Genomic DNA, 26,373 nt, shown 5'->3' on the forward strand with positions numbered 1-26,373 from the left:
GTCAGTAACTGGGAATAATGAATCAAAGACGTCAGTAACTGGGAATAATGAATCACATGATGTCAGTAACTGGGAATAATGAATTAAATGATGTCAGTAACTGGGAATCATGAATCAAATGATGTCAGTAACTGGGAATAATGAATCAAATGACGTCAGTAACTGGGAATAATGAATTAAATGATGTCAGTAACTGGGAATCATGAATCAAATGATGTCAGTAACTGGGAATAATGAATCAAAGACGTCAGTAACTGGGAATAATGAATCACATGATGTCAGTAATGACGTCAGTAACTGGGAATAATGAATCAAATGACGTCAGTAACTGGGAATAATGAATCACATGATGTCAGTAACTGGGAATAATGAATTAAATGATGTCAGTAACTGGGAATAATGAATCAAAGACGTCAGTAACTGGGAATGATTAATGAAATGATGTCAGTAACCGGGAATAATGAATTACATGATGTCAGTAACTGGGAATAATGAATCAAAGACGTTAGTAACTGGGAATAATGAATCAAAGACGTCAGTAACTGGGAATAATGAATCAAAGACGTCAGTAACTGGGAATAATTAATCAAATGATGTCAGTAACTGGGAATAATGAATTAAATGACGTCAGTAACTGGGAATAATGAAGCACATGACGTCAGTACAAGAAATGTCCATTGTGATTCAGTAGATGAAGAGAGCTGTATTAATCCGGTAGCCAAGATGCCTAGTGACTAGAAATAGCATAAAAACAGATACTGAGAAACAGAGAAACGTCTAAGATCCAACTTATCTGATCCAAAATTTACTTAAATCACGAAAGAACGTCAAGGGATGACGCTCACATGAGCCCGAGAGAGCAGTGGATGTGTTAAGTTCTGATTCTCATCTTTCTACCACTGTTCTAACTGTACCTTAGTTGAAAGTGAAGAGTTGGTAGTGAACATCCGTTCGAATATCACTCAACGTCTCAAAATCTGAATTATCGTAGTACACTGGGAATTTTCGTGATGCTGTAAAGAAAAAATGAATTTTGGATAACAAGAAAAATATAAACACTGAAGTAATATATATATATATATATATATATATATATATATATATATATATATATATATATATATATATATATGGTGGAAAGGATCACAATTTTGCGCGTGATCAAGTTTATTTCTATGAGTCCACGGGGAGAATGAAACACGTTAAGTTCCCAAGTGCACTTTCGTGTAATAATCACATCATCAGGGGAGACACAAGAGAGAAAAATAAATCAGTTGATATACAACGAAGAGACGTAGCTAGGACGACAATTGGTAAACAATCACATGTTTTCCAAATGGCGTCCTAGTTACGTCTCTTCGTTGTATATCAACTGACTGTACTTCACTCTTGTGTCTCCCCTGATGATGTGATTAATACGCGAAAGTGCACTTGGGAACTTATCGTGTCTCATTTTCCCCTAGGTCTCATAGGAATATATATATATATATATATATATATATATATATATATATATATATATATATATATATATATATGTATATATATATATATATATATATATATATATATATATATATATATATATATATATATATATATATATATATTTTTTTTTTTTTTTTTTTTTTTTTTGCCTTATATATGAAGGGACGAGATGGCAAAAAAAGTACATAAACATGTGAACGAAAAATGAGCTTACGTGGGAAAGAAAACTGCATTTAAAGTCCAGCTTGCCAGCATTAGCCTTACAAACTCCAGCCTTAGAGCTGAATTCACTCCCACAGCTTTCCCCCAAGAGTTCTTGGTTCGTGACATTTACATTGATGACTTGCTTTGGTCAACAGTGCATGGGAATGCCTTATAAGAAAAAAAAGAAATAAAACTCGAATAATATATACAACAATGCTTTACATCCTAAAGCTGAAATCTAGTCACAACCCCACATGATTTTGAGTCACATGCCACATTTCTAATAGTTTCCCCCCTTCCCTCCCTGTGTACATGTATATCCTTTTCTGATATCTAGACCATCTTTTTTTTTTCTAAATGCAGACTCTCATGGCTGCAGGATAATCTGGACACGACGGTACAGTTGAAATCATGGTATGGTGTGAGGCAAGAACGAAAAATGTTCGGGCTGGACTCGTGAATGCTGCTTAATTTCCATGGCAACTGAACCAATTCGCTAAACTAGTGTGTGTGTGTGTGTGTACTTTGTGGAATTTCATCATTTTTATTATTATTATTATTATTATTATTATTATTATTATCATTATTATTATTATTATTATTTGTACACATTAAGTCGGTCAGAATCATTGGAAATCCGAGAAAATTCGTCTTATTTCGTGAAGTAAAAGAATGTTTTATTGATTTGCCTAAGAACAGGTTCTCTTGCTATAGTTCACCTCTGTGGTTATCTCTATGGAGATTTCTGCCTTCTATAGAGATGAGGCCTTTTTGTGCTTTAGAAGCTGTTATCATTTATTTATTTTTTTCCCCTTCTATTTTTCATTTATGCCTTAGCCAATACTACTGACGGTTTTCTTTTATAAACTTTTTCAAAATTTAGTGCCTGTAAATTGACAGTCGGTAGATTTGCTAGAACATGGATTGGCCAAAATTAAAAGGCACTGATAATGACTCATTACAAATTGCTAATGATTTATTACAATCATTTTCCTTTTTAAGCCGTAAAGTAATACATAAGAAAATCGTACTTTACAATCTTGTAGTTCACGGAATAAATTTATTCATTAATCTCGTTTTCTATATATTTTCTATTAAATTCTATATTCGGACAGACTGAAATAATCAAATTTTAAGTATTTTTTTTTTCCCACTGATTCCTGCGAAAACAGAGGCACGTATCATGATTGGAAGATTTTAACTCGCACAAATTTGTCCTAAACTGAACAGAGAGCTTTAAATCAGAGGGGAAAATGTGGGCTGAAAAAGAAAAAAACACAAAAACACTCTACGAACAGTTTAGAGTATAAGGAATCGAGCTAAAAGCGAGCAGAACACCATAGCATGCGAGACGTTGTGCGTCCAGACATCACTGTGGCATGTCCCTCGCCTTACAGTGAGTGAACCGACATTCGGAAAGTGATCCTTCTGCTGACGGCTGACATTAAAGCTCCGCCTGGCGCTCTTGTTGATTCATCTCTTTGTTAACCGATTAACAGACCGAATGTTGTTATAAAACATTGTGATAACTTGCCAGAGAGGTGTTAAAAATGGGCTAATTTCCATTGTTTACTCATTCATTCCACAGAATTGCGCCATATCATCATGTTTGAATCTGGGGTTATTTATGCTGGACGTGTTGCGATGTCTATAAAGATATGAGGATAGGATTACTAATATATCTATAGGCTTCAGACTCCCTGTCAAATGAAGCACGGCGCCGTAAGGTGGAGTGCGCTTCTACAACAACAATGGATTTCAAACCGTTTCTTGAGCCCATATACGTATCATTTGTAGCGTTAAAACAGGCAAGGTATCTTCTCGTTTCTTTTTTTTTTATTATTGTTTTATTATCATCTAACCTTACATTGTCCTTCTCCCTTATAACTGATATTGAAACATAAGTTATATGAATGCGGACATAATCCCACTCTCAGAAACGATCATTTATAGTAGCATGAACGATGCCATAAGAGTGGAACATATATCACTAACCCGAGAACACGCGCTTCCTCTTTCGCAGATATTACCTCCTGTATTCATCCAATTGGAGGGAAGGCAAACACTCATTTGACCACCTCCTGAACCGTCCTACATTCTACGTTATATGGTCAACATATTCATGGCTGTCTGTTGAGTAACATCATCATTTTCAATATAAATGCAATCAGCAATACTGTGTGTACGTACACATGGCTCATGACCATAGAGTTTCTTTACGCTTGATTTTTCGTCTTGGGTGACGGGTCCTTCCAGTAATCCTCTACCGCTTTGAGGGAAAGTCCACGCGTTTCTGGAATACACAGGACGGTCAACACAAAGTAGATGAAACTGGGAACACCGTAACCCCAGAAGATCCAGTGTAGACCCATCAGCTCCTTAGTGACGTCAAAGACCTTCGAAGTTGTGAAAGCAGCGGTTAGAAACAAGGAGCTAGCGATGCTGTAGCCGAAGGAACGCACGGGACCCGGCAAGATCTCGATAGCCACAGTCCACGTCGTGGGTCCCACTGCCCCAGCATACCCGATCATATACACACACAGCCCACATAATGGCAGCCACCCGAAACAGGATATGTCTCGACCCTGAGACTGCAGGAAGAAGAATGTACCAATCGCCCCAAGAGATATGATAATCAGAATATTCCCCGTGAGCAGCAGTGGTCTGCGCGGTACATTATGCAAGAGAAATGACCCGAAGACACTGCATACGAGACGTGACAGACCCACCACCACTGAACTCCAGCAGGGGCTCAAGCCGACCCCAGCCTGCTGGAAGATATAGACTATGTAGATCCCTAAAGCCGTGTATCCGCACAGTTCTTTGAGAATCACCATCGTCGAGCTGAGGATGATGGGCAGTAGATTGCATTTCTTGCCACACTGCTGGAGGGACCTGTACAGCGTCGTGTCTTCTTCCGTCAGCGAGTTGCGCACGACTTGCAGTTCCTCTGTTATCTCATCTTCCGAGTTTCGCACACGTTTCCAGTTTCTTATGGCCTCCTCTTCCCTCCCTTTCCTCACGAACCACATGGGGGACTCCGGAGACAACAGCAGGCCACAGATGGCGGGCACGAACGTACCCACTGGCAGAAGCCAAGCCAGTGTATACCACGGCAGGTAACACCCCAGCAGGTAGCACAGCAGGTAGCCAGAGGAGAGCCAGACGTCTGTCAACCCAATAAAGGTCCCGCGGAGACGACTTTCACCGACCTCATACACGTAGACCGCTGGGATGGTATGGAACATCGCTCCCAGCCCCCCCTGAAAGGAACAGAGACATTTTTACGTAGCCTTTTTCCTCTTCCCTCGGTCACCAGAACGAGCAACAGACGAATCAATGGCATATCAAAGAGAACATAACATGGAACATCTTTGGCTCTACGCTGTAATATATGAGCGGAAGCAGCGTCTCTGAACGACACACAGTCTTCGATAACAGTCGTCTGTAGTTTGGTTGCGTACTTGATACAGGAGTTCGGGAGTGATGCCTCCATTTCCTGGATGTTTGACCCAAATGTATTGAACGCTCAAAGCTTTGTAGTCTGATAATCCTGATTGATGATAATGTCTGATATTCCTGATTGATGATAATGTCTGATATTCCTGATTGATGATAATGTCTGATATTCCTGATTGATGATAATCTGCTTAGTTTGAGAAGGCAATTTCTTGATATATTTTACCCTAAGGAAAGATATAAGACCCGCAGGATGTAAACTAAGATTCCGAGTTAGCGCGTTGGTGAAGAAATGAATTGGAGAAATGTACTTCTGATTGACTGTGGGTGAAAAATTACAACCCTCTTGTAAAATATATATTATGCATACGATCACAAAGGAATTCAGACAGCAACAGATGAATGGGTCCTTTTTAGGCTGCGTGTGATAATGGAAGATGTCAGACACTCATAGATTAGTGAGATAAGAATAGAAAGGCATACAGATAATAGATAGAAAGAAACTACAAACTATTCATGTGAGCAGGGAGGTTACATTATGTTAGTCGTGGATTTGAAACCGAAATATTCATCGTCTGTCTATAACCGTATCTATAGCATTGCTTTCAACCGCCCAGATGGGCCAATCATTCCATATAATTATAGTCCAGTTCGAGAAGAGTCCTTCGCCTCATTCGAAGTAAAACGTTGGCCCACGAGCGTATTTCCATCACGACAAATGATATCAGACGAGTCAAGACTTAACTTTTTAGATCAAGAATATGAGAGCCTTTGGTGATTTTGAGTACCTGCATTAGATCACCTCTCGACCTTCTCTTGTCTAAGCAAAAACTCATACGATTTAATCCTCAATCTGAAGATCATCATGGTATCTCAACGCTGTCATCTCTCCATTTTCTCGATGTATTTTTCTTTTTTTCTTTTTCCAAGTCGGGAGACCAGAACTGAAGGCTGAATATTCAAGGTGGGAAGGCATCACTGTATTGCAGAAGAGCGAGGACGATTTCCCTAGGCTTAGGTTCGGAAGCCGTACCTCCTAAGAATTACAGGAATTTTGTCCGCTTTTATTGACTACTCTTATCGCTTCCGTGTGCTGATTTCTTGGCCTTAGGTCACTAGAGATTATGACGCCAAAGCCTTTTTCCTCGTTTATATTTTGTGGTTCAGCAGGATTCTTCACGTAGATTTCCCTCTCGTTTTGAACCACCGATATTGACGGAAGACTTTGCACTAATAGTTGTCAAAATTCATGTGCCACATATGAGCTTGGCGCATCAGTTTGTTTAAGTCATTTTGAAGTTGCAGGCGCTTAATTTCAGCTGTCATTCCTGTTTTGGACAATCACTTGTTTACCAAATGGCGTCCTAGCTACGTCTCTTCGTTGTATATCAACTGAATGTTATATTTCTCTCTTGTGTCTCCCCTGATGATGATGTGATTATTACACGAAAGTGCACTTGGGAACTTATCGTGTTTCATTTTCCTCGTGGACTCATAGGAATATACTGGATCGCGTTAGAGACTGAGTGTGAACGAATGTGGCCTTTGTTGTCTTTTCCTAGCGCCACCTCGCGCGCGTGCGGGGGAAGGGGGTTGTCGTTTCATGTGTGGTGGGGTGGCAACGGGAATGAATATAGGCAGCAAGTATGAATTATGTACATGTGTAAATATGGATATATCTGTGTATGTATATATATGTATACGCTGAAATGTATAGGTATGTACATGTGCGTGTGTGAACGTGTATGTATATACATGTGTATGTGGGTGGGTTGGGCCATTCTTTCGTCTGTTTCCTTGCGCTACCTCGCTAACGCAAGAGACAGCGACAACGTATAATAAAAAGAAAAATAATGATATTTATATATATATTTCTTCTATGGCTTCGTTGTGTTGGACCAAGTCGCCGTTTTCTGTAATAGATAGGCCAAATGACTGGGTAACGAATCTTTTGCTTCTAACATAACTATAAAACTCCTTTGGGTTCCCTTCGCTCTTTACGTCAATATGCGCTTCATCCTGACTTTTCCTTTGTCGAATAAGTTTCTTGCTTTCTTTACACAATCTTCCAGAATTTATGCCATCAATTTGGTTGTTGGCCTCTCTGAGTTTTTTAATGCGCTAATTTCTAAGATAAGACAGGCACATATTTATTTCATTGTTTCACCATTTTGGCTTTGTTTTGAAAAATGACCGTCTACTATCCACTGGCACACGTATTCCCTCTACTGCTTTGAATGTTTTACTGAAGCTTTTTCCACGCTACAATAATTTCGTTTCACTGATCATATCATTCAAGATTTGCCTCTCAAAAGCAATGCCATGGTCAGTGAAATCTGTGTAAGTCTGAAATCTGGTATATATTTTCTTGACTTTCATATTTGACCAATATTACTTGCATTGTTGAAAGTGACCTCAAAAAATTAACTTGTCAGTTGATCACTTATTCCAGACTTTTCTCCACCTTCAATGTTCTTATTGTTAGTTAGAGAATCTAACATGTTCTCATCATGGATGGGAATCTCTGCTAATTGGATTAAGGCATTGTCAAGCAAACTTATGTAAAGTCCTCGTCCTGGGCTGCTACAAAGGTGTCCCCCCCCCCAACTAAGATACCATTATATAAAAATTTCGTATCATTATCGAATTGTGTGCATTATAGAGTCTTGATAACTGATTGTAAAAAGTCTTTTGTCTACCTCTGATGTGTGTGTGTGTGTGTGTGTGTGTGTGTGTGTGTGTGTGTGTGTGTGTGGTGTGTGTGTGTGTGTGGTGTGTGTGTGTGTTTCTGCTTGTAAACTAGATATGCTGTTATTTTCTTCCGTATCTTACCTTTCATGACTACAAAAATGAAGTCGCTATTATCATATTGTTTATAAATGTATACATGTGTATATATGTATATGTCTGTTTGTGTATGTATATGTATCTATATGTGTATATGTTATGTATATGTATGTATACGTGTGTGTATGGGCGTGTATGTATATATGTGTGTGTATGAGTGGATGGGATTTTCTTCGTCTGCTTCCTGGCGCTACCTCGCTGACGCGGGAGACGGCGATCAAGCATAGTAGATAAAAATAGAAACAATTTCCATCCTCATGAATAAGATGGACTTCGACAAAGAGCAAGACTTCCCCTCCGTCGTTATAATACAGGATGTGTCTTTGAATCGCACTGCATATTCGGCGAGGGAACCTCAATATATATTCTGAAAACCAACCAAAACATTCAGAAATACCCGTCATACACTAATTTCCCTCCAGTGCAGTCGTCTCATCCTCTATGAGATTTTCTTGTGTATACTCCCTGCATTAACATAAAATAATCTGATATTACAAAAGGGGGTTGAGTCTACCCTGTACGAGCTGCGTTTTTTTTTTTTTTATATTTGTGACGCATGCGCAAACTCATTATGGAGCCCGCCAAAAAACGCGCAGCTCCCGCTTCATTCAGATGTAGTCCGTCCTTCGTGAACACATCAGCAAGCGTGTCAAAATGGTGCCATAAGTCTGCTAATTCACCTCCCCCGTGGGAACAGAGGTTTACAGATCATAATTCTATTCACTCTGTCTCAGAAACGCCCAATAAGCCAGCCATATTTCCTCCAACTGCTCCTCCGATCTCTCCTGCAATTCGTCGTTAGTACGAACGTGACAAAGAGCGAGTATATTATCGTTCGCGCTGCCAGTGTGGGCTACTTCAAGTATAACGACCTTTAATTGTTTTAATGATGCGTGTGTTATTACCATAGCTTCACTCAAGTTCTTATTTTCCATAGTAATCATTTTCTACTTGTAGGGTACAATATGATGTGTGAACACACGGAAGTCATATTGGCTGCCTGTGAGATCCCAGCTGATGTTTGATTCCACCAGTTGCCCATAGATGTCACCGCTCAGCCTCCAGGCTACAGCTGGAGGAAAATGTTACCACCTTAGTCAGTCACCCGTATGTCGTGGAAGGGTTCGGTATTGCAGCGTATCATAACGCATCATGGAGGTGACCAGGTTTTAAGATACGTAAGATACGCGGGTTAGATAAGAAATGAAGAGAAAAACTCATTTATATACATCATACTCTTCAACTTCTAAGCATAGGATTTTCTCCCCTCTTTGACTCTACCGCTTCATATAACCTCCTTCCTTTAAGAGCCAGGTTTACAAACACATGTAGAGCCCTTGATTAATGTCTACATTCTTTTCCTTTTTTATCTATTTCGGTCATGCTGAAAACAGTGATAAGAATGCGCATGGGAACCAGAATGTATCGATATGACCTTAGCGAACCCTTGGGCTCAGGTAGTCTCATGCCAACATTGTGAGTGCTGTTGCCAAGACCTAATACGTCACTCCTAGCCGCCTCTCTCTCTCTCTCTCTCTCTCTCTCTCTCTCTCTCTCTCTCTCTCTCTCTCTCTCTCTCTCTTACACACACACACACACACACACACACACACACACACAGCTTCTTCGTTCGGACGTCATTCGACACAGAAAGTGTTCGAGTTTAGAGGTTTTTTACTGTGTTGCCGACGAAAGCGATTATATATATATATATATATATATATATATATATATATATATATATATATATATAAATTATATTTATTCATTTATTATACTTTGTCGCTGTCTCCCGCGTTAGCGAGGTAACGCAAGGAAACAGACGAAAGAATGGTCTAACCCACCCACATACAGATGTATATACATACACGTCCACACACGCACATATATATACCTATACATTTCAATATATATATACATATATATATATATATATATATATATATATATATATATATATATATACAAAGACATATACATATATACACGTACATAATTCATACTGTCTGCCTTTATTCATTCCATCGCCACCCCGCCACACATGAAAGACAACCCCCTAATCCCGCACGCACGCGAGGTAGCTGTCTCTAGCTGTCATGTATAATGCACCGAAACCACAGCTCCCTTTCCACATCCAGGCCCCACAAAACTTTCCATGGTTTACCCCAGATGCCTCACATGCCCTGGCTCAATCCATTGACAGCACGTCGACCCCGGTATACCATATCGTCCCAATTCACTCTATTCCTTGCACGCCTTTCACCCTCCTGTATGTTAAGGCCCCGATCACTCAAAATCTTTTTTCACTTCATCCTTCCACCTCCAATTTGATCTCCCACTTCTCCTCGTTCTCTTCATTTCTAACACATATATCCTCTGTCAATATTTCCTCACTCATTCTCTCCATGTGACCAAAGAGTTTCAAAACATCCTATTCTATCTCAACCACACTTTTTATTACCACACATCTCTCTTACCCTTTTATCACTTACTCGATCAAACCACCTCACACCACATATTGTCCTCAAACATCTCATTTCCAACACATCCACCCTCTTCCGCACAACCCTATATATAGCCCACGCCTTGCAACCATATAACATTGTTGAACGACTATTCCTTCAAACATACCCATTTTTGCTTTCTGAGATAATTTTCTCGCTTTCCACACATTTGTCAACGCTCCTTAAACTTTTCCCCCCTCCCCCACCCTGTGACTCACTTCCGTTTCCATGGTCCATCCGCTGCCAAATCCACTCCCAGATATCTAAAACACTTCACTTCCTCCAGTTTTTTTCCATTCAAACTTACCTCCCAGTTGACTTGTCCCTCAACTCTACTGTACCTAAATAACCTTGCTCTTATTCACATTTACTCTCAGCTTTCTTCTTTCACACACTTTACCAAACTCAGTCACCAGCTTCTGCAGTTTCTCTCCAGAATCAGCCACCAGCGCTGTATCATCAGCGAACAACAACTGACTCACTTCCCAAGCTCTCTCATCCACAACAGACTGCATACTTGCCCCTCTCTCCAAAAGTCTTGCATTCACCTCCCTAACAACCCCATCCATAAACAAATTAAACAGCCATGGAGACATCACGCACCCCTGCTGCAAACTGACTTTCACTGAGAACCAATCACTTTCCTCTCTTCCTACTCGTACACATGCCTTACATCCTCGATAAAAACTTTTCACTGCTTCTAGCAACTTGCCTCCCACACCATATATTCTTAATACCTTCCACAGAGCATCTCTATCAACTCTATCATATGCTGGAGGGAGGGGAGTGCCATTTCATGTGTGGCGGGGTGGCGATGGAATGGATGAAGGCAGCAAGTATGAATATGTACATGTGTATATATGTATATGTCTCTGTATGTATATGTATGTATACGTTGAAATGTATAGGTATGTATATGTGCGTGTGTGGGCGTTTGTGTATATGCATGTGTATGTGGGTGGGTTGGGCCATTCTTTCGTCTGTTTCCTTGCGCTACCTCGCTAACGCGGGAGACAGTGACTAGAATAATGATATAAAGATAATATATATAAATATATATATATATATATATATATATATATATATATATATATATATATATATATATATATATATATATATTAATCACCTATCCCCAGGGATAATATATATATATATATATATATATATATATATATATATATATATATATATATATATATATATATATATAGGTATCATTTCCACCAACAGGATATGCAGACACCTTGTCGCCGTCTGACGTAGGCTAGGCTATATGTATACATAACCACGAGAGTTGGCTAGGCTCACCCTGTTGATAAAGTGGAGAAACTACTGTAAACTTTGCCAACGAAGCTACCACCCCAAACCCTGCCGAATTATGTGCTCGACTCTTGTGAAGATTCGTGAGTTCAGAGAAAGTTCTTGTTTATGAACACTACATGATATTGTGTAGGCATTTTTATCTCCAATAGTGTAGTAAGTCTCTCTCAGCTCCTCTTAATGTATCTTAGATTTGTTAAATACTTCATTTGTTGTACATCTCGATGCATAAAACCCTCATGGACACTGTTGTTCGATCTTTGTGGCCAGTTCGTTCGCTCAATCTATTCCATCCAGGTTCAACATGCTTCATACTTCGTGACCTTAGAGGTTCTTGAACCATCGAGTCGCGGGGGTCAAGAGCCTTTAATACACTCTGTGTCCACTCCTCTGTGCCGCGGGCTTGGGTAACAGAGCAAAATGTACCCGATCCTCTTGCGACACCGAGTCAAAGTAGATGACAGAAATGATGTCAGGTCTCTCCACGCCCCGTGGTGTCTGTCTGACACTAGCATCCACTCCAGCCCCAAGTGAGTTACAGAGGGAGGTGGATGAGTACAGTGAGGATGAGGAGGAAGATATTGAGGAAGGTGGATGTGTACAGTGAGGATGAGGAGGAAGATATTGAGGAAGGTGGATGAGTACAGTGAGGATGAGGAGGAAGATATTGAGGAAGGTGGATGAGTACAGTGAGGATGAGGAGGAAGATATTGAGGAAGGTGGATGAGTACAGTGAGGATGAGGAGGAAGATATTGAGGAAGGTGGATGAGTACAGTGAGGATAAGGAGGAAGATATCGAGGAAGGTAGATGAGTACAATGAGGATAAGGAGGAAGATACAGAGGGAGGTGGATGAGTACAGTGAGGATAAGGAGGAAGATACAGAGGGAGGTGGATGAGTACAGTGATGAGGAGGAAGACATACAGGAGGTGGATGTGTACAGTGACGAGGAGGAAGTCATACAGAGGGAGGTGGATGAGTACAGTGATAAGGAGGAGGATACAGAGGGAGGTGGATGAGTACAGTGATAAGGAGGAAGACATACAGGAGGAGGATGTGTACAGTGACGAGGAAGAAGTCATACAGAGGGAGGTAGATGAGTACAGTGATGAGGAGGAAGACATACAGAGGGAGGTGGATGAGTACAGTGATGAGGAGGAAGACACAGAGGGCGGTGGAGATGAGGAGGAAGATACAAACGAAGGTGAACAAGTACAGCGATGAGCAGGAAGACATACAGAGGGAGGTGGATGAGTACACTGACGAGGAAGAGATACAGAGGATGGTGAATAAGTACACTAAGGACCAGGAAGCCATCGATACATCAAGCGTGCCAAGTGAAGAATAAATGGGTGGGAGAGCATTGTGTACTGGTAGAAAGCACATCATCCGATGGTCGTGGGGTGAGGTCAGAAAGTGTGAGTGAGACCTTGCAACCGGCAGGCGAGCATGAGTGGTGTTTAGGGCACCAAAAACCGACCTACTTGCAGCGACCAACAACTCGTTCACCAGACCGACCCGACCGACCGCCCCGACCCGACCCGACCCTCCTTCTTCTGGAGACATGACTACCACACGACAACGCAAACACTGACAAAGGGGAAAAGGAATGAAGAGGTGGAATATGATGAACACACGACGTAGGAGGGAGGGGTGTAATGTGTTGGCTTTATTCGCAGAGAGAGAGAGAGCCTCAGCAAACTGCTATTCTCCTAACACTGTCTCGCATAAGTACCAGGGATTCTATTTAAGTTTAATTAGTTTTTTTAGGGAGGGTGATAACGAAACGTTGGTATGGCAGAAGTGCTTTATATATATATATATATATATATATATATATATATATATATATATATATATATATATATATATATATATATATATATATATATTTTTTTTTTTATACTTTGTCGCTGTCTCCCGCGTTTGCGAGGTAGCGCAAGGAAACAGACGAAAGAAATGGCCCAACCCCCCCCATACACATGTATATACATACGTCCACACACGCAAATATACATACCTACACAGCTTTCCATGGTTTACCCCAGACGCTTCACATGCCTTGATTCAATCCACTGACAGCACGTCAACCCCGGTATACCACATCGCTCCAATTCACTCTATTCCTTGCCCTCCTTTCACCCTCCTGCATGTTCAGGCCCCGATCACACAAAATCTTTTTCACTCCATCTTTCCACCTCCAATTTGGTCTCCCTCTTCTCCTTGCTCCCTCCACCTCCGACACATATATCCTCTTGGTCAATCTTTCCTCACTCATCCTCTCCATGTGCCCAAACCACTTCAAAACACCCTCTTCTGCTCTCTCAACCACGCTCTTTTTATTTCCACACATCTCTCTTACCCTTACGTTACTCACTCGATCAAACCACCTCACACCACACATTGTCCTCAAACACCTCATTTCCAGCACATCCATCCTCCTGCGCACAACTCTATCCATAGCCCACGCCTCGCAACCATACAACATTGTTGGAACCACTATTCCTTCAAACATACCCATTTTTGCTTTCCAAGATAATGTTCTCGACTTCCACACATTCTTCAAGGCCCCCAGAATTTTCGCCCCCTCCCCCACCCTATGATCCACTTCCGCTTCCATGGTTCCATCCGCTGCCAGATCCACTCCCAGATATCTAAAACACTTCACTTCCTCCAGTTTTTCTCCATTCAAACTCACCTCCCAATTGACTTGACCCTCAACCCTACTGTACCTAATAACCTTGCTCTTATTCACATTTACTCTTAACTTTCTTCTTCCACACACTTTACCAAACTCAGTCACCAGCTTCTGCAGTTTCTCACATGAATCAGCCACCAGCGCTGTATCATCAGCGAACAACAACTGACTCACTTCCCAAGCTCTCTCATCCCCAACAGACTTCATACTTGCCCCTCTTTCCAAAACTCTTGCATTTACCTCCCTAACAACCCCATCCATAAACAAATTAAACAACCATGGAGACATCACACACCCCTGCCGCAAACCTACATTCACTGAGAACCAATCACTTTCCTCTCTTCCTACACGTACACATGCCTTACATCCTCGATAAAAACTTTTCACTGCTTCTAACAACTTTCCTCCCACACCATATATTCTTAATACCTTCCACAGAGCATCTCTATCAACTCTATCATATGCCTTCTCCAGATCCATAAATGCTACATACAAATCCATTTGCTTTTCTAAGTATTTCTCACATACATTCTTCAAAGCAAACACCTGATCCACACATCCTCTACCACTTCTGAAACCACACTGCTCTTCCCCAGTCTGATGCTCTGTACATGCCTTCACCCTCTCAATCAATACCCTCCCATATAATTTACCAGGAATACTCAACAAACTTATACCTCTGTAATTTGAGCACTCACTCTTATCCCCTTTGCCTTTGTACAATGGCACTATGCACGAATTCCGCCAATCCTCAGGCACCTCACCATGAGTCATACATACATTAAATAACCTTACCAACCAGTCAACAATACAGTCACCCCCTTTTTTAATATATATATATATATATATATATATATATATATATATATATATATATATATATATATATATATATATATATATATAATTATTTTTTCGGGTGTGTAGACGAATTATTTCCGTGCCTTCATTCATACGAATAAAGTTCTTCACTGCGTGAGTAATGCGTGTGTGTGTGTGTGTGTGTGTGTGTGTGTGTGTGTGTGTTTGGAGTATCTTTTAGTAGACGAGATGGTGAACTCACGCCAGGGAACAAGGATATGATTATTACAGAATCGTGATGATGACGCAGATATCATCCCACTCCACTTTCTCCCTCCACAGAACACACCACCATCAGACCGACACAGGTTAATACTTTTTCGTATATTTTCTTTATGAATGCGTACAATGCAAATATTTTTTTGGTAGCGGACAAAAAAGACTTTTTTCAATGAATTTTTTTGTCTACTTGGGGATGGACGTTCCAAGGGGAAAAGGGGGCGAGAGGAACATTACTTCACAGACGTGTTCCACCGCAGATTAAATTGGTGGCAGAATTTCCCTTACACACGACCAAATGAAGTCTTAACGGTAGCCTCCTCTCCTCAGGGACTGGGTTATGAGGCCAGCGTCACGAGACTGTGAAGAAGTTTCAGCTTCATAAAGTTGATTGTCTCCCATTATTTCAGGGACCTTTCTAAAGGGGGCTCCTGTAGCCCAAAGTTGCGCTACTTCGAGTAGCAGGGTTATGTAGGCTCATTTGAAGCTGGAAGTTCTCTGTTGAGACCATAGACCCAGTAAGGCAGCCTCGCTGAAGGTATATAACCACTTGTAAGCGAAGCCCGGTAAAGCCAAACCCCCTACATCTGCACGGTATTCACGCGATGCCCACAAGATCCACATAAGATGTCCAGTATGTCTAATATGTCCGTGATGTGTCCGTCAATGTCCAGACGCTGTTTATGGACATCCCGCCACAGCGCTTCCACCCTGGTATTAGCGAGATTCCCCCACACCTGCAAGGCTTCCACTATACCGCCAGAGGACGTCCACCACATTCTCATGGCTTCCATTACTCCCTCCACAGCGTTATCCTGCTCGCTCTCCACCACACCACCCCCCGCCCCAGAAGGGCTTCCACCATACCCACTATAACTCCACTGTAACCACAAGATGGCCTCGTCTACCATGGGTTGAGTTGCTACTCAGGAGTCGTATCGTCTGCAACACCCGGTCTCACACAGGAAACACCGCTGTTGTGTGTGTGTGCCGCTGTGTCAACAACCAGACGTTGGGTTGAGGACGTCTGGCCTGTCCCAGTGTCTCTCTCTCCTCACTGGCTAACCACCGCGTTAGTCCTGTTCAGTAATTTCCCCAGTAATTATATCATTCTGAGAGTTGTACAAGGGGGTGGTGTTGTCATTAGTAGCCTATGTTTATTTTATCATAATTCCCCTGGGCATGACCCAATAAGGGATCGACTCCTTTATTCGTGGCGCAGCTCATTAGAATCCACACTTTTAAAGTTAGTCGTAATAGTACTGGTTTAAGGGGATTAGATTTTGATACTAACATCGAACTTGTCTCTTATATAGTCGAGCTAAGGGGTCGACAAAGGCTGATGTTAGCATCTATACACAGGTTCAGTCTCTCATTCACACCCAGTGCTCCATTTAGAACTTAATTACCTACACTTCGTCTTGAGGAAGCGCCAACAATAACAATATCATCCAGTGCCAATCAACTCCGTTTATATTCTTCGATGATGTCTTCTACATTTCAATTCTTATCGTAAACGAATCGTTGCTCCCAACAACTCACCACTAAACAGAACTTTTGAATGAGTCCTTTTAATGTCTTTAACCTTTTTTTTTTGGTTCAACGCGGGAGATTCTGGCATTGGACTGATCTATCTTTGTTCTCGAATTCCCCGTCATGTGTTACACCCGCGTTTCTGACCCGCGAGTCTCCAAGGGTCATGGAAGAGACGTCGTTGTGAGTGGGGTCGACCTGCGGCGGGAGGAGCAGGAGGAGGAGCAGGAGCAGGAGGAGGAGGAGGAGCAGGAGGAGGAGGAGGAGGAGGAGGGAGGAGGTGGTGGTAGTGGAGGAGGGGGAAAGAAGTGGTGGTTCCATTAGGATTGCGGGGTATAGGAGGGAGGAGGGAGACGGCGCCTGGACGGGGTTGGTTGAGATGGGACGTAAAAAAACTCAGAGGAGGTTACTGAGTTCGGTCTTGAGAGAGAGAGAGAGAGAGAGAGAGAGAGAGAGCGTACCTGCAGAACCCTACTGACGAGGAGCAGTATCTCTGCCGCCCCTGCGGCCTGTATCGCCTCCAAGGACGCCGCAGCCATCATCGCTGTAGACGCACACAGAGGCGGGGACAGCACCAGCAGCAGCTTTCTTGGCCCGAAACGCTCACACAGCATCCCCACCACCGCCGACCCGGGAATGCCCAGGAATAACGGCAAGGAGGCTGAGGGAACAGAGGATGTTTACAGTAATATTATGGTGGCTGGAGAATAGATGGTGGGTTACAGTATGGTGACTAGGGGAACAGAATGAAGGCTACAGCAAAAGTCTGGTGGCTGGGGAATACACTACGGGCCACAGCAAGAGTCTAGTGGCTGGGGAACAGATGATGGGTTACAGCAGGTGGCTGAGGAACAGATGATGGGTTACAGTAGGTGGCTGAGGAACAGATGATGGGTTACAGCAGGTGGCTGGGGAACAGATGATGGGTTACAGCAGGTGGCTGAGGAACAGATGATGGGTTACAGCAGGTGGCTGGGGAACAGATGATGGGTTACAGCAGGTGGCTGGGGAACAGATGATGGGTTACAGCAGGTGGCTGGGGAACAGATGATGGGTTACAGCAGGTGGCTGAGGAACAGATGATGGGTTACAGCAGGTGGCTAAGGAACAGATGATGGGTTACAGCAGGTGGCTGAGGAACAGATGATGGGTTACAGCAGGTGGCTGAGGAACAGATGATGGGTTACAGCAGGTGGCTGAGGAACAGATGATGGGTTACAGCAGGTGGCTGAGGAACAGATGATGGGTTACAGCAGGTGGCTGAGGAACAGATGATGGGTTACAGCAGGTGGCTGAGGAACAGATGATGGGTTACAGCAGGTGGCTGCGGAAAAGATGATGGGTTACAGCAGGTGGCTAAGGAACAGATGATGGGTTACAGCAGGTGGCTGGGGAACAGATGATGGGTTACAGTAGGTGGCTGAGGAACAGATGATGGGTTACAGCAGGTGGCTGCGGAAAAGATGATGGGTTACAGCAGGTGGCTGCGGAACAGATGATGGGTTACAGTAGGTGGCTGAGGAACAGATGATGGGTTACAGCAGGTGGCTGAGGAACAGACGATGGATTACAGCAAGAGTAAGGCAGGTCCCGAACAAGTTACAGACCACAGACAATCATGGAAGATGACGTGAGCAGACTCGTCAATGAAACAGAGGAAGACTATGGCAAATGGAGGAGGGAGGAGGGAAGGGGAAAGAAGATGGATTGTGGCAATGCTATGGTATTTGAGGAAAACAGATAACGGTAATTTGTACCACTTACCGAACCAGCTGGCCTCCTCTGAGGTGAAGTGAATTGACGATCCTGGTTCTTCCATCTGTGGCAGGCCAACAGCGGAGAAGGCCCAGGTGGTGAACATGCCCGTCATTGCCATCTCCGCTGACGAGGCTGCAACCACCTGACGAAGTCACCATTGTAGATGGTGATGGTAATCAAGCTGGTCCAGAGGTCAACACTGTCTTGTACTGTGTCAAGACAGCTGGTCCAGAGGTCAACACTGTCTTGTACTGTGCCAAGACAGCTGGTCCAGAGGTCAACACTGTCTTGTACTGTGTCAACACAGCTGGTCCAGAGGTCAACACTGTCTTGTGCTGTGTCAACACAGCTGGTCCAGGTGTCAACACTGTCTTGTACTGTGTCAACACAGTTGGTCCAGGGGTCAACACTGTCTTGTACTGTGTCAAGACAGCTGGTCCAGGGGTCAACACTGTCTTGTACTTTGTCAACACAGCTGGTCCAGGGGTCAACAATGTCTTACATTGTGTCAACACAGCTGGTCCAGGGGTCAACACTGTCTTGCACTCTCTCAACACAGCTGGTCCAGGGGTCAACAATGTCTTACATTGTGTCAAGACAGCTGGTCCAGGGGTCATTCTGTCTTTCACTGTCTCATCACAGATGGTCCAGGGGACAAAATCGTCTTGTGCTGTCTCAGCACAACAGGTGGCACACGGGGTCAACACTGTCTCGTACCGTCTCATCTCAGCTGGTACAGGGACCAAAACGTCATTGCACAGTTGGTTGTGGGGTCCAACAATGCTTAATACTGTCTCACCCAAAGCTGGTTCAGGGATATACACCCTCATACACTGTCATATTGCAATACTCTCGCTTCGTTAAGTCCTATCGCACCAGCTGATGGCCAGCTGTGTCTATATGTAGTTACATGGTTTCACTATCCAGGGGAAAAGAGATTACACTCGTGGGGCCCTGACATCTTGTTGACCTAACTCTAACAACATCCTATAAATTCTTAAATTCATATATGTTGAGTACGATCGACGTAGGGGCGAGGAGGATCCGAACTCACTCTTCCCGCGCGGGGGGGAAACAAAATGCTATTGGATCGCGAGGCAACAAATGCTTCCCATCTCAGACCAACCCAATGGCCCGTGTATTATATAGATACACAGACCACACAGACCCCCAAGGTCCAAGCGAAATAGGTGCAAGCGAAATGATCTGACCTTAAAACTACTTAAAACTACTTAAAACTACTTAAAGAAAAGAAAGACGATGTGTCCCCCCTAAAAAAAACAGCAGAAGAAAAGAATAGCCATTTAAAGAAAGCCTTTTAAGGGAGAGTGATTAAGGGTAGTCACGTAGCGGGGAAATGGCCCGGTCGTGTGGTGAACAACCCTCCCTTTCAACAGTTACTGCCAGACAAAGCGGACAGTGGTTGGCCTGTACTGATTGGTGCTGGACGGCGGGACTCAAGGTGTGACGTTGGGAATTAAATCACTTTGTTAACTCATGGCACCTGAGGAGATGGATTGTCTCCACGTAACATGTCGTGCCACACGTATAGAAAAATATTACATGTTAGATGAGATTGTATAAATTCCTACAGAAGTACGATTTCACCACTATCGTCACGGACTAGCGTGATCATATATATATATATATATATATATATATATATATATATATATATATATATATATATATATATATATCACTGGGGATAGGGGAGAAAGAATACTTCCCACGTATTCCCTGCGTGTCGTAGAAGGCGACTAAAAGGGGAGGGAGCGGGGGGGCTGGAAATCCTCCCCTCTTGTTTTTTTTTTAATTTTCCAAAAGAAGGAACAGAGAAGGGGGCCAGGTGAGGATATTTCCTCAGAGGCCCAGTCCTCTGTTCTTAACGCTACCTTGCTAATGCGGGAAATGGCGAATAGTTTGAAAAAAAGAAAATATATATATATATATATATATATATATATATATATATATCTATCATAGAACGAGTGCATCACAGATCTTAATCCATCCATCAGTGGGACTCGAACCACCGCCTGCAGAGCGGAAGAGGGAACCGTTCCCACCAGTCCACCAGGCTATCAAACTCCTGAAGCAGGGCCCGCATGGGTTCGAATCCTGGTCGCGGCAGTCGGGCCGCAGCCAACCCAACCGTTCCTCCATCCCTCGGGGTTGATCGATGATTGGGTATTGGGCTGCGACTGGTGTCTGTCTGTCCCTCTGTCTGTCTGTATATCTGTCAGTCAGTCCGTCTTTTTGTCAGTCTGTCTGTCTGTCTTTCAGTCTGTCTGTCTGTCTGTCTGTCTTTCAGTCCGTCTTTTTGTCAGTCTGTCTGTCTGTCTTTCAGTCTGTCTGTCTGTCAGTCTGTCAGTCAGTCAGTCTGTCTGTCTCTCTGTCTGTCACTCTGTCTTTCTGTCTCTCTGTATGCAAATGGATATTTATCAACATTTGTTTTTTTCTCAGGAAGTCAGACTTTCATCTTACCTGTCTTACTGTGGGACTGACAGTAACTGTCAACATGTTTGTTTGATGCGAAGCAAGGATGTCAGGTTGTCCTTGTTAGCGCTAGTGGCACTGAGAGGGGGGCTGGTCTAGCGCAGGTCGATTCTGGGACAGCACTGTGAGGGACAGTGGTCTAGCGCAGGTCGATTCTGGGACGGCACTGTGAGGGACAGTGGTCTAGCGCAGGTCGATTCTGGGACAGCACTGTGAGGGACAGTGGTCTAGCGCAGGTCGATTCTGGGACGGCACTGTGAGGGACAGTGGTCTAGCGCAGGTCGATTCTGGGACGACACTCAGAGGGGGTCCAGCGCAGGTCGATTCTGGGACGGCACTGTGAGGGACAGTGGTCTAGCGCAGGTCGATTCTGGGACGGCACTGTGAGGGACAGTGGTCTAGCGCAGGTCGATTCTGGGACGGCACTGTGAGGGACAGTGGTCTAGCGCAGGTCGATTCTGGGACGGCACTGTGAGGGACAGTGGTCTAGTGCAGGTCGATTCTGGGAAGGCACTGTGAGGGAGGTGTCTAGCGCAGAGCGAGGCTTGAGTGACACTCATTACCTCTAATTCAGGACGATCTTAGGGCAGCATCGGCAAGGTCAGCTCTAGGTCGAGGTTAGAACAGCACTGGTGAAGGTCTATCCCAGGTCGAGGATAGAGAAGGAGCGGCAAAATGTACCCTAGGACGAGGCAGTGGCTAGGTTTAACCCAGGTCGAGGTAAGAGAGGCACTGACAAGGTCTAACAGAGGTCGTGGCTAGGGCGGGACTGATGAGGTCTACCCCAGGTCGTGGCTAGGGCGGCACTGACGAGGTCTGCCCCAGGTTGTGGCTAGGGCGGCACTGACGAGGTCTGCCCCAGGTCGTGGCTAGGGCGGCACTGACGAAGTCTACCCCCCAAGTCGTGGCTAGGGCGGCACTGACGAAGTCTAACCCAGGTCGTGGCTAGGGCGGCACTGACGAGGTCTACCCCTGGTCGTGGCTAGGGCGGCACTGACGAGGTCTGCCCCAGGTCGTGGCTAGGGCGGCACTGACGAAGTCTACCCCCCAAGTCGTGGCTAGGGCGGCACTGACGAAGTCTAACCCAGGTCGTGGCTAGGGCGGCACTGACGAAGTCTAACCCAGGTCGTGGCTAGGGCGGCACTGACGAAGTCTAACCCAGGTTGTGGCTAGGGCGGCACTGACGAGGTCTGCCCCAGGTCGTGGCTAGGGCGGCACTGACGAGGTCTGCCCCAGGTCGAGGGTAGCGAGGCACTGACGAGGTCTTGCGGGGGTCGAAGCCAAGCACAGCAACTCGTGCTATATATGACCCGCTGTCCCGACAGCATTGTATAAATGGTCCGTCACGGGCCCCCGTGTGTTTGACGTATGTATGATGGTGAATCAGCACCTCTTCTCTCTCTCTCTCTCTCTCTCTCTCTCTCTCTCTCTCTCTCTCTCTCTCTCTCTCTCTCTCTCTCTCTCTCCCGAACGCTTCTTAGAACGTGCGAGATGTTACTCCCAGACACCCCCCCCCTCCCCCTCCCCCCCCCCTCTCCTCAGTGCCCGCAAGGAGGGGGGTGCTTGGGTGGGGGGGGACGACAGGACTGAAGGGTTATTCTTGATGATGAAGCTAAGCCAACTCAAAGGTAGTGGAAGTAAAGAGAAGATAATGATAAAGAGAAGAGAGAGAGAAAAAAAAATATATATGTATATATATATATTAAAGGGGATCAGTTAGTTCGTAATAAAGGAAATTTCGCAAGATGAAAAACAAAGAAAATGTAAAGAATCGTTGGAAAATATGATACAGGCAGATGAATTTGTAGAAAATGTATGCTACGAAGAATATGAGAGACTGGAGTAATTCAAAGAAATGTAATTATAAAGAAAATAGAGACCATGGTGATGCGCAAGACAGAAAACGGAATCAACAGACACATGAACAGTGACAAACAGTGAAGACGACAGTGACTTGCACAGATACAAGTGTTAATATCACTGCTGATGATGAACGTAAGATTGGCACTGACAGGAAGATGATGAAGAGGAAGATAATGAAGAAGGAGGAGGAGGAGGAGGAGGAGAAGAAGAAGAAGAAGAAGAAGAAGAAGGAGGAGGAGGAGTAGGAGAAGAAGAAGAAGAAGAAGAAGAAGAAGAAGAAGAAGAAGAAGGAGATAAAGAGAAACGAAAAGAAGAAGATAAGGAAGACTGAGAAGAAGAAGAAGAAGAAGAAGAAGAAGAGGAAGAAGAAGAAGGAGGAGGAGGAGGAGGAGGAGGAGGAGGAGAAGAAGAAGAAGAAGAAGAAGAAGAAGAAGAAGAAGAAGAAGAAGAAGAAGAGAAATGAAAAGAAGATAAGGAAGAAGAAGAAGAAGAAGAAGAAGAAGAAGGAGATAAAGAGAAACGAAAAGAAGAAGATAAGGAAGACTGAGAAGAAGAAGAAGAAGAAGAAGAAGAAGAAGAAGAAGAAGAAGAAGAGGAAGAAGAAGAAGGAGGAGGAGGAGGAGGAGGAGGAGAGAGAAGAAGAAGAAGAAGAAGAAGAAGAAGAAGAAGAAGGAGATAAAGAGAAACGAAAAGAAGAAGATAAGGAAGACTGAGAAGAAGAAGAAGAAGAAGAAGAAGAAGAAGAGGAAGAAGAAGAAGGAGGAGGAGGAGGAGGAGGAGGAGGAGGAGAAGAAGAAGAAGAAGAAGAAGAAGAGAAATGAAAAGAAGATAAGGAAGAAGAAGAAGAAGAAGAAGAAGAAGAAGAAGAAGAAGAGAAATGAAAAGAAGATAAGGAAGAAGAAGAAGAAGAAGAAGAAGAAGAAGGAGATAAAGAGAAACGAAAAGAAGAAGATAAGGAAGACTGAGAAGAAGAAGAAGAAGAAGAAGAAGAAGAAGAAGAGGAAGAAGAAGAAGGAGGAGGAGGAGGAGGAGAAGAAGAAGAAGAAGAAGAAGAAGAAGAAGAAGAAGAAGAGAAATGAAAAGAAGATAAGGAAGAAGAAGAAGAAGAAGAAGAAGAAGAAGAAGAAGAAGAAGAAGAGAAATGAAAAGAAGATAAGGAAGAAGAAGAAGAAGAAGAAGAAGAAGAAGAAGAAGAAGAAGAAGAAAAAGAGGAAGAAGCCATCCTTGCCTGTGTTAGTGAAGCTCACACTTGAGACAGTGAGCTATGCCATACATACAAAGCTCTGCGTTAGCACCTTCCTAAGACGAGATTTCATCAGTTGCATCTGCCAAGCTTCGCCTTCGTTTGTGTATGACTATCAACTGTTGTCCTAGGCTAGAACTGAGCTTCGCTCCAGCTGGCATAGAATACGATAATAATAATAATGATAATCATGATGATAATGATGATATTAATGATGAATATGAATGACTATCTAAACGTGTATTAATAATGATAATAATGATAATGATAATGATAATAATGATGATAATGATAATAATGATAATAATGATGATAATGATAATAATGATGATAATGATAATAATGATGATAATGATGATAATGATAATAATGATGATAATGATAATAATGATGATAATGATAATAATGATGATAATGATAATAATGATGATAATGATAATAATGATGATAATGATGATAATGATGATAATGATAATATTAATGATGATAATGAAAGACTATCTAAACGTGTATTAATAATGATAATAATGATAATGATAATGATAATAATGATGATAATGATGATAATGATAATAATGATGATAATGATAATAATGATGATAATGATAATAATGATGATAATGATGATAATGATAATAATGATGATAATGATAATAATGATGATAATGATAATAATGATGATAATGATAATACTGAAGATAATGATAATAATGATAATATTAATGATGATAATGAAAGACTATCTAAACGTGTATTAATGATGATAATAATGATAATGATAATGATAATAATGATGATAATGATGATAATGATAATAATGATGATAATGATAATAATGATGATAATGATAATAATGATGATAATGATAATAATGATGATAATGATGATAATGATAATAATGATGATAATGATAATAATGATGATAATGATAATAATGATGATAATGATAATACTGAAGATAATGATAATAATGATAATATTAATGATGATAATGAAAGACTATCTAAACGTGTATTAATGATGATAATAATGATAATGATTGATGATAATGATAATAATAATATTAATGATAATAATGAAAGATTATCTAAACGTGTATTCACTGAAAATAGATCGAAACATTATGTCAATGAAGGTGTTTTCTGTTCAGTTTTGCGTTTTAGTATTTGATGAACAAAACTGTTCCTTTTTCTCAACAAACGCTTTTTTTGAAGTCAAAACATTCTGAAATAACTGGGAGTATATGTGTGTGTGTGTGTGTGTGTGTGTGTGTGTGTGTGTCTAAAGCTACGTAGACAAATTATGTTCCAAGGACAAACTAATCTGATATTTTTCTTGGTGTTGATACAAGCAATGCGATTTCCCAGAAGCTAAAGCTGTCCCGTGAGTTCGAGAACCACTGGTCATAGTATACAGACGCTCACACTGCTCATACACTGATTGTGAGATCATTAAGCAACTCATAATCCATGTAGTCCATGGCAGATGATGGATCACCTGTTTCTTCATCCAACAGGAGACGTTTCTTCATCCAACAACAGAAGACGTTTCTTCATCCAACAACAGGAGACGTTTCTTCATCCAACAACAGAAGACGTTTCTTCATCCAACAGCAGGAGACGTTTCTTCATCCAACAGGAGACGTTTCTTCATCCAACAACAGGTGACGTTTCTTCATCCAACAACAGGAGACATTTCTTCATCCAACAACAGGAGACGTTTCTTCATCCAACAAGAGGAGACATTTCTTCATCCAACAACAGGAGACGTTTCTTCATCCAACAACAGGAGACGTTTCTTCATCCAACAGCAGGAGACGTTTCTTCATCCAACAACAGAAGACGTTTCTTCATCCAACAACAGGAGACGTTTC

At 42.6% G+C, this 26,373-nt stretch overlaps 1 protein-coding gene across 1 annotated transcript; it reads right to left on the bottom strand.

The window, feature by feature from the left end:
* Positions 1-2,347: 2,347 nt before the first annotated feature.
* On the bottom strand, positions 2,348-21,894 carry LOC139746095 (facilitated trehalose transporter Tret1-like). The gene is made up of 4 exons (XM_071656936.1): positions 21,383-21,894; positions 18,902-19,037; positions 17,599-17,798; positions 2,348-4,955 (listed from the first exon to the last, which is right to left on the bottom strand). Exons 1-4 carry the CDS (start codon positions 21,416-21,418, stop codon positions 3,909-3,911), a joined length of 1,419 nt encoding a protein of 472 aa, XP_071513037.1. The 5' UTR covers positions 21,419-21,894; the 3' UTR covers positions 2,348-3,908.
* Positions 21,895-26,373: the final 4,479 nt, after the last annotated feature.

Source organism: Panulirus ornatus, chromosome 4, assembly GCF_036320965.1.
Source record: "Panulirus ornatus isolate Po-2019 chromosome 4, ASM3632096v1, whole genome shotgun sequence".
Taxonomy (NCBI): Eukaryota; Metazoa; Arthropoda; class Malacostraca; order Decapoda; family Palinuridae; genus Panulirus; species Panulirus ornatus.

Excerpts from the sequence above, each read along its gene's own strand:
- LOC139746095 (XM_071656936.1), bottom strand. The coding sequence starts at position 21,418 with ATGTTGACAGTTACTGTCAGTCCCACAGTAAGACAG. Across the intron at positions 17,799-18,901 it reads AGAGGAGGCCAGCTGGTTCG|CCTCCTTGCCGTTATTCCTG; the intron begins GTAAGTGGTACA and ends CTGTTCCCTCAG. Across the intron at positions 4,956-17,598 it reads TCGTCAGTAGGGTTCTGCAG|GGGGGGCTGGGAGCGATGTT; the intron begins GTACGCTCTCTC and ends TGTTCCTTTCAG.